Source organism: Quercus lobata, chromosome 4 (assembly GCF_001633185.2).
Source record: "Quercus lobata isolate SW786 chromosome 4, ValleyOak3.0 Primary Assembly, whole genome shotgun sequence".
NCBI lineage: Eukaryota > Viridiplantae > Streptophyta > Magnoliopsida > Fagales > Fagaceae > Quercus > Quercus lobata.
Window position 1 is genome coordinate 65,978,577 of NC_044907.1, and position 9,628 is coordinate 65,988,204.

General features: G+C 34.5%; 1 protein-coding gene across 1 annotated transcript; it reads left to right on the forward strand.

Moving 5' to 3' along the window:
* The first annotated feature begins 4,090 nt into the window (after positions 1 to 4,090).
* LOC115986664 (glucose-1-phosphate adenylyltransferase small subunit, chloroplastic/amyloplastic) lies at positions 4,091 to 9,320 on the forward strand. Its single transcript, XM_031109897.1, has 9 exons — positions 4,091 to 4,504; positions 4,711 to 5,007; positions 6,134 to 6,403; positions 6,849 to 7,028; positions 7,501 to 7,604; positions 7,730 to 7,841; positions 8,006 to 8,104; positions 8,331 to 8,450; positions 8,968 to 9,320. Exons 1-9 carry the CDS (start codon positions 4,202 to 4,204, stop codon positions 9,082 to 9,084), a joined length of 1,602 nt encoding a protein of 533 aa, XP_030965757.1. The 5' UTR covers positions 4,091 to 4,201; the 3' UTR covers positions 9,085 to 9,320.
* The last annotated feature ends 308 nt before the right edge of the window (positions 9,321 to 9,628 follow it).

Consider the following 9,628-nt stretch of genomic DNA (forward strand, 5'->3'; position numbering starts at 1 on the left):
GGAAATAAATATTAAGAATGTATAAGATAAATAGTGACCATGGGTTCTTATATAAATTCCATGGGTTTATAATATGGTTGAAATAAATAAATGTCATAGGTCTAAACTAAATAATCATAACTTTCCATAGGCTTTTATATTAGTAACACAAATTCCTAATTCTCCATGGGCTTGATATATGTTTGCCATGGGTTTTGGAAAAATGAATAGTGTTACGTAACATAAATAGTTACCATGGGTTTTATAAGAAGGATTTCATAGGTTTGTAATATTGTAGTAACAGGTTTAAGAACTTAAAACGTTGTTAATCATTGGACTTTAAGTGAAATACTTATGATATGGTATTTTGCCAAGTATTAATAACTTTGAACTTTTTTACAAAATAGTGTCAAGTAGCTAGCTTAGGCTTTTAATATTACCAATGAGAATTGGGCTTTTGATATATTGCCAATGAGGATTGGAATTTTGAAATATTGCCAAGCATTAGTAGCATTGGGTTTTAAAAAAAAAATTGGGATGTGTGCATTGGGCTCATAGGGTCGGTTTTGCGCTTAACTAAATAATAATAGTAAAATTTGATAAGATATGAGTTTTTTGGACTTTTTGTGATAATTTATATCATGACCCAATTTAGATAATAAGATATGAAATATTTGTGGTTAACATAATAATAAGACAAAAAATATTTTGTGAAAGCCCAATAACTTCTTAGTGGTGTTTGAAAATAAATAGGTGATACTTAAATAAAATTAGGTGTAAAAAAATGTACCCTAACAATCATTACTCTTCTTCCTCTACTATTATAATTTTGCACAAAAAAATATATTAAAACCCAAAGAAAGTATTCACTAAGCAAATGTTAGTTTACAACATGTTAGCATACATGCATATTCTCAAATATAATATATTTACACACACACACACAGATATAACAATACATTCTGCAAAATGAATCGGGCTAAAAAGATTTCAACTCCAACTCACATAGTCTTATTGCCTAGAGTTGGCACAAAACTGTGACATTTGGAATGTGAGTTAGATTGGCTATATTAAGATGAATATTGAAAAACTTAAGAGAGATGCGTCTTATGGGAGAGAGAGTTTTCCTAGTGATGTATGTCAATACTACTATTCTATGGTAATTTCTCAATCTAGGTGTATTTTGCGGAAGGGTGCAAGTACACTAATGTGTACAAATTCTCAACCTTTTTTCTACTAATTTTCTCCTATTTATTATATTCTCTCCTTACATTTTCTCATTCATTTCCTCCTTTTTTGTTTTCTCTTTTTCCCTCTTCCCTTTGTGTTACCTCTCCCTTTGGGCAAGTGATATGTACTCCTTTTTATAATTGAAATTGAGCAGGTCTTTTACCCCTTTTTGCTTTTCCTTTGATTTCTCGAGCCCATGTTTGTCTAACTATTTTTCCTCTCTTTTTAGGTTACAACCACAAAAGAGTTCTTTGGTTTTTGGTGGGTTTTTGGTTACAATTTGGTTTTTATTTAATGTAAATTGTGGAAGACCATTAATGCTATTTGGCTTGGTGTGAACTGAACCTAAAACATGCACCTAGTGATAATCCACAACTTTTTCCTCTTTTGGTATGAGTGCTTTTCCCAGCAAAAGCAATCTCTAAAGAGTTGCGACAGATTACCATAACTAGGATCTTCATCCCCCCTACCAAACCACACCTCCCTGAATTTCGGCAATGACAAGTTAAACCTCCTCTGTATGTCTAAGATACAGATTGGGTGAACGCATTCGCCTACCTGGCTCTGCCTTGGATCTTATTTTGCAACTTGAAACCTGGGAATTTCCCTATTCTGTAGTGTTTTACCTGTTGGATATTTTGCAGCATTTAATATCTGAGAATTTTCTCATTTTGCAACATCTTTTTCCTCCTTTATGCTTTCTCTTTGAAATACCTAGCTTCCCTTACTTTATATGTTGGTTTCTCTTCTGTAGTTGGGACTTGGGAAGTCTCCCTTATTAGGTCTCTCACTTTTCCAATTGGCTTTGCTTTTCTCTACTTTATCATGTAGTTTTTCTCCTTCTCTTTGTTCTACTATGCTTTCTCTTCTCATTGAAATGCCCAACAAGGGTTCTAGGTTTCTCTAGCTTCTTCTAACTTCTTTATACAAATGGGTTAGGCCATTTTGGGCTTACTTTATAACATTCCCTTGATGTAAGGGTTTTGGGTTACTTATGGGCCCACTTATTCTCATATCCAGGTATTCTACAACAATACCTTTGTTTTCTTAGGTAACTCTTAGCCAATTTAGTTTGTACATGGATTTGAGTTATAATTCTTGTTTCTTTCAATTCTCCAAGATTTGGCTTGTTGGATTTTGGGCCTTATTTATTGATCCAAAGTGTGAAAATTTGGGTATCAACAATAGCTATATCAATGGGAAAGGGAAGATTGGATCCTAGGTTAGAATAGACAATTCAAACTACAATATTTTTGAACTTCTTTTTGCTAACAAAAAATAAAAGAAAGAAAATTGAAGTCATGTATATTACTATAAGCTTGTCTTTTTTTGTTTTTTTGATAAAAAGTTAGAAATACTATACGCTGGCATGAGTTTCTGAGGTTCAGGTGTTTGGTACATGTTTTCAAACAATAATTTTCAGTTTTTAAGTAACATTATATGTATTTTCACACACTTTTTTATCCACACATATTTCCACATATATTTTCAAACAACAATTTTCAGTTTTTAAATGTATGTACCAAACGGCAAAATCTTAGGTAGTCCCGGAGTATAGTGAAATGGTGCTCCCTCCTCTCACATTCATGGTAGACCCCACCATAAATTTAATGAGCGGACCTCACCATAAATATGAGAGAAAGGAACACCATTCTCCGTGCTCTGAGAATACCAAACACCCTTTCAGCTTTCATTATTGGAGCTTTTTTTTTTTTTTTTTTAGAATCATCATTACTGGAGTCACATGTTCAATTTCGATCCCTTTCAATGATAGGGTCATTCATGTATGCTCACTCGTCTCTTTCCCAGATATTCCTATTTTAATACTGTATAAAATAAGCAACTAGTATTATAATAATATATTTTGTAATTATTTAAAAAAAGAATAGACGGTGGTGAAGTGAAGTGATGTGTCATGTGAGGATTGCAATTTGGAATAAAAATATATATGATCTCCACCTCCACCAATTAATTAACAATGCCAAAATCTTCTTTGGCCCTTTGTGACTTTGTTCTCTCACAAAATCATACTCATGCCATTAAAAAATTAAACCCGAAAGACCGAAAGTACCCCCGACACCGATAGAACCAACGGTGCGCGTATCTGAAGCAAAAGTTGTCAATCAGGTCCGTTGCGTAATATGAAGGGAAATCTCCAATGTGTAACTCAAACGATTCCCAAGGACGCATCTCTCTCACTTTTTTATTTTTCAATTTTTTTTTTTAAATTTGAAAATTTATTTTATAATAAAACTATAGAATTTCTTTCCCTCTGATAATTTTTTAAAGATAGTTTTTAGATACAAAATATTTGATAAGAAACTTGACATTTATTGATATAGTAAATTTTTAGTGATAGTTTAAAAAGTAATATTAATAATAAGTTTAGATGAAAATAGTATTACTATTTTTTGTAACACTATTTCACTTTATTTATGATAATCTCAAAACCTTCATAAATAAATAATGTTATAAATTGAACCTAAAATTTTTATGTCCAGTCTAGGCCAGCATAACATAAAGCCAGCTATCTTAAGAGTAGCTTTAATTTTTTGTATTTTTTTTTTTAGTTTATTTGTATAATGTTTTAAAATATATATAAGATTAGGTTCATGAAAAAAATCTGAGACAAAAACAAAATGTCCAATTAAGATGTTTTTTTTTTTTTTTTCAAGTATGTTATGAGTATCCAGCAGGATACATTAAATTTACGGTAGAGAACAAGATAGTCTAATAAAAGATGTGACATCAACATTATATTTATATATATAAAAATAATAATAATAATAATATCTTACTGTATAATTATTACTAAAAAAAAAAGAAAATATCTAAAAAATAGTTAAAAATAGGAGAGCACACTCCACCACCGCTTATAGACATATAGTCCACACACGTACAGTGATAGTATCTAGCAGCTTCACAGCCACACTCTCCTCTCACTACTCTCTCTCTCTCTCTCTCTGTCTCTCTCTCACAAAATCAAACAAAAATGGCGTCAATGGCATCGATTGGAGCGGTGAGACTCCCATCATCATCATCAAACGGATCCAACTCTTCAAAAGACACCCGGAAATGGAAATCGGGTCACACCGACAGCCCAAGAAGCCTCTCATTCTCAGCTTCCAATCTCTGTAACGGCGACACCAACCTCGCCGCATTTGGAATCCATAACCGCCGCAGCAGCAGCAGCCAAACATCAACCAACTACAGAAGATGCCCCAGAATCGTGTCTCCAAAAGCCGTTTCCGATTCCAAAAACTCCCAGACTTGTCTAGACCCCGATGCCAGCCGAGTAAGCCATTCTTAAACTTTTTTTTTTTTGTCGACAAGACATCAATTGATTTTTGGTGTAAACGGGTTAAAACCCATATCTCATATTCGATCACAAGTGACTCTATCAATTGTGAGATCCCGTCAGCGCAACTGGTAAAGTCTTCGAATACGAGATTTGGGGTTTTGTGAAACTATTGACATATTATTATAAAAATGTTGTGTCAGAGTGTGCTGGGGATAATCTTAGGAGGTGGAGCAGGGACGAGGTTGTACCCATTGACGAAGAAGAGAGCGAAGCCAGCTGTGCCATTGGGAGCGAATTACAGGCTGATAGATATTCCAGTGAGCAATTGTCTCAACAGTAATGTGTCGAAGATCTATGTGCTTACTCAGTTCAATTCAGCCTCTCTCAACCGACATCTCTCACGTGCGTATGCCAGCAACATGGGTGGTTACAAAACCGAAGGATTTGTCGAAGTCCTCGCTGCCCAACAGAGTCCTGAGAATCCCAATTGGTTCCAGGTACCCTTTTTTTTTTCAACAATCATTGCTCTTTTACTATATTTGATTTTCAATTATGAATGAATCAATTTTGTTGTTAAGGACTGTGATAAAGTCAATTTAATACATATTTATAAAAAAATTTAAGCAAAAAAAGTGTATTTAATAATTAATTGTACTTCATCAATCATCATAATGGTGTTTAATTTACGTTTTTTAAAAGAAAAAGAAGAAGTCAAAAGTGGGTATTATAGTGGCTCATAATTGAATACTTAATGTACTTTTACGTGTTAACAAGAGCCCTAATTATTATAGATACGCAAAAATATTATTTTGAAATGTATAGTATTTGTACCTAAATGTTAATTGGACCTATTTTCATCCATGAAAATTTGAAATGTTACTAATTTCCTCATTCGGTCCACACATTTTTAATTTTATTTATTAAGGGGTGAACGTAGAACCTATACTTGTCTCTGCGTTTCATATTGTTGGTCCTCTATACCATTATGGGATGTCCCAAAGTATAGTCCTCTTTGAAAAGTTAATGAACACAATATTGTTAACTTCCTACCGTTACCCTTTATTTAAAAAGTTAAATCTTCCTCATTTACTAGAGTTTAAATTGAATGTTGTACCATTTCATACATTAAATCACATTCTCTTAAAAAGTTGGGTTTTCTAATTAGAACTAACAATTTGGGATAGAGAGAGTATATTTTAGGATAAAAAATTATATTGTTTAGGTTGTATTTTTGTTTCTGAAATATCATCAATGTTCCATTTTTTTTTACCTTGAGCTTAAAGAAAGGGACGGAAGGAAAAAATGAAGAGCATTTTAAATTTTCTGGGACAATTAGAACTTTTTGAACTTTGAGGAAATAGAACTCATACGGTACTTGTATTTTAGAGACAGAATATTTTGGTCTTAGAGTTATTTTTGATAATTGAATTGTTGCAAGTGGGGGAGGGGGATTTAAACCTTGATTCTCCTCGTAAAGAAGATCATGCAATGCCGCTGAGTGGCAAGGCTTGTGGATTTAGCCTTATAGATATTCATAAATGCGCAAATTTTTCATTTAGATTTGGACCAATATTAGTTTACATGTTATCAAAATGACACTATTGGTTTTCGTGATATTTACAGGGTACCGCTGATGCGGTAAGGCAGTACTTGTGGCTCTTTGAGGAGCACAATGTGCTGGAATTCCTGGTTCTTGCTGGGGACCATTTGTACCGAATGGATTATGAGAAATTTATTCAAGCACACAGGGAAACTGATGCTGATATCACAGTGGCTGCTCTGCCCATGGATGAAAAGCGTGCCACTGCATTTGGTCTGATGAAGATTGATGAAGAAGGCCGCATTGTTGAATTTGCTGAGAAACCCAAAGGAGAGCAACTCAAAGCTATGAAGGTACCAGCTTCTTTCTCTGTTACTAAATGCTCTTCCTGGCCTTCCAAGAACTTAGATTGTGAATTACTACAAGCTTTTTTGAACTTATTGTTAAAATGTTGATTCAAACTATGTCTATATGTTATATTAAAATGTTGAGTTCTATCTTATATGCCACCTTTTCCCCTTGTAATAGTAAGGTGGAGGGTGAGATCCTAAGTTCAAGATCAATTGATTGCGTGTGTAATTTACCAATGAAAATGAAAAGGAAGAATCTCATGCTCTGTTTTGCTGTCTACTTGATTGGGTAGCATGTATTGTTTAGCTGCTGTGTTGTTTGCAGCTTTTGCTGCTCGTGATTTATGTGTTGTAATGTAGGAATTTCTATTGATTAAAAAAATTATAATTGTGATGTTGGTAGGTGAAGGCAGCTGTGTATTTCACTCATTTCCTTGTTTTGTTCTAGGTTGATACTACCATTTTAGGTCTCGATGATGAGAGAGCGAAGGAGATGCCTTACATTGCTAGTATGGGTATATATGTTGTCAGCAAAGATGTGATGTTAGATCTGCTTCGAGAGAAGTTTCCTGGAGCAAATGATTTTGGAAGTGAAGTTATTCCTGGTGCAACTTCCATTGGGATGAGAGTACGTATCATTTCAATCACATTTTTCTTCCAAATTACCCTCTGGATGCATTCCGATCAATCAATGAGGTTCTTTCTTTTGTAACAATAAAACAATTAGGAAGGATCTCATCAGGAGGGAAGAATGAAAAAAAAATTATGAATGGATTTCTCTGTTCGCTAATATATCTTGCTTAAACATGTGCAGTATGTACCATCCCAATGATGAGCATTATTGCATTGCACACGCACACGCACATGAGCAATATATATGGAAAAAATGCATGGTTAGAAGCATAAGTCATAGGTGTGCTGATCCAATGCTCCTCTGCATATGCCAAACCCTTTAGATTTTTCCACATTATAGCACATTCTAATGTGTGCAATCAGCAATTTGAGCTACACTGTAGTCTTAATATTAATGTTGCATTTTCACTTCTCTGGAGTTGTGCCTCCTAGAGGATTAATTTCTTCTTGCTTCATGACCTCTGTAGGTGCAAGCTTACTTGTATGACGGTTACTGGGAGGACATTGGTACGATTGAGGCTTTTTATAATGCAAACTTGGGGATCACCAAAAAGCCAGTGCCAGATTTTAGGTAGTTCTTGTTCTAAATATTGTTCGTGGATGTTACAGTTTTTGCACACCCATTAGTGGTTTTTCATGCTATCACCTTGATCTTAATTTTGATATGTTTACATGATTTTGTACTCTCTGTTACAGCTTCTATGATCGATCATCTCCTATCTACACCCAACCCAGGTATTTGCCTCCATCCAAAATGCTTGATGCTGATGTCACAGATAGTGTTATTGGTGAGGGCTGCGTAATAAAGGTAAGTTATCGGTGGGTTACATCTGCAACTTGCTTATAGGTTGTAGTTGACTCGGATGTTCATTGTATTATACCCTTGCCTCTTCAATATTTGAAAACTATGTATTTTGTATTGTGACAAATCTGGTACCAAATAATTTAAAGAAGTTACAATCCTGTATGCAGAACTGTAAAATTCACCATTCTGTGGTTGGGCTCCGGTCTTGCATATCAGAGGGTGCAATCATCGAAGACACACTGTTGATGGGAGCTGATTATTATGAGGTAATACCTGCTAAAGGATTTACAACCTGTTGTTTTCATCTTTTAAGTTGAGATTTGACTTATCAATTTTCCTTTTTATTATTGTCTTTTTCTTTTTGGTGTATAAATCAAGATGAGTAGCTGTGCTTAGAAACATTGTGCTTTGTTTGTTGAGAGGATATTGGGGTTGAATGGACTTGAGTGATGCACTGATTCTGATTGTCAATTTGTTATTGTTTTGTTTCAGACTGCTGCTGACAGGAGGTTTCTAGCTGCAAAGGGTAGTGTTCCAATAGGAATTGGCAAGAACTCTCACATCAAGAGAGCTATAATTGACAAGAATGCTCGAATTGGGGACAATGTGAAGGTTATGATCTTATCAACTTAGCATGAATCTTTTGAATTGTTTCTATTCTGAAGTCTCATCATTGTTATTATGTCTCTTTTCATTTCATTTTTTCTTTCTCTCTCTCTCTTCTCTTTTTTTTTTTTTTTTTTTTTTTTTTTTGGTGGGGGGGGGGGGGGGGGTGTGGGGGTTAGATATCAGCTGATACTCCACCAAAACCTCATTTTTCCTCTGAGGAAGTCAATGTTAAATTGGAAACTCGAGCTTCTAATTATTTTCTGGTGAAATTGATAGTTATTTTTCTGAGTAAGAAAATACATCAAAGTTGTGTGGCTTGTGCCAATGTACACACGCTCATCTATCTTTGGTATTTCTGGTTGCACACTGTATATAATGTTGTGCTCATCATTTATGTTGATTAGCTTCTTTCACATCTATTTTGTTTCCTTCTTTTCTTTTTCTCTGGACATAGTAATCACATAAAGATGCTAATGTATCTAATGTTAACTTGAATTTTAATGTGTACAAATATTCTCAGATTATTAACGGCGACAATGTACAAGAAGCTGCAAGGGAAACAGATGGTTATTTCATTAAGAGTGGGATTGTCACTGTGATCAAAGATGCCTTGATTCCCTGTGGAACCGTAATCTAGAAACACACTTATCACCAGTCCCTGCTGACTATGGAAAATTCTTCCTGGTTATTGGTGAGAAGCTGTAATAGGAACTCTACTTCCACGGAAGGTTCTGTCTCCTGGCAGATTTATGATGTATATTTCCCGGTAGTATAATGTAATTAGTTGAGGAAGAAACCTCGAAAGGGTATTTTAAGTTTTTTTCTACTTGAATAAGAAGCTCCTCTATATATATGCCTGCATTTTCCCGTTTACTATCTTTCCTGTACAATTATTTGATAAAAGCATATATGATATTCCATGGGTAGGCTTGATAAGAGGTAAGATAGAGGGTTTCTAGTTGGGTTGTGCAGGCATGGGATGGCTCTTGCTACTAAACTCTGGAATCCCATGTTTTTTCTACATCTATTATTGTTGGAGCTGGAACCATCCTGATGCTCCAAAAAAATACAACTTTCTTTCATTTTGGGGACACAGCACACAAGGAACAACCTTCTATTTAGCATGCCAAACAAAATATATAGAAATAGTATTTCTTAGTGAGAAAGAGAGCAGAACATGG

Coding starts and splice junctions, on each gene's coding strand:
- LOC115986664 (XM_031109897.1), top strand. CDS start 4,202: ATGGCGTCAATGGCATCGATTGGAGCGGTGAGACTCCCATCATCATCA. Junction 6,404..6,848: donor AGCAACTCAAAGCTATGAAG/GTACCAGCTTCT, acceptor GTTTTGTTCTAG/GTTGATACTACCATTTTAGG. Junction 7,842..8,005: donor GTGAGGGCTGCGTAATAAAG/GTAAGTTATCGG, acceptor TCCTGTATGCAG/AACTGTAAAATTCACCATTC.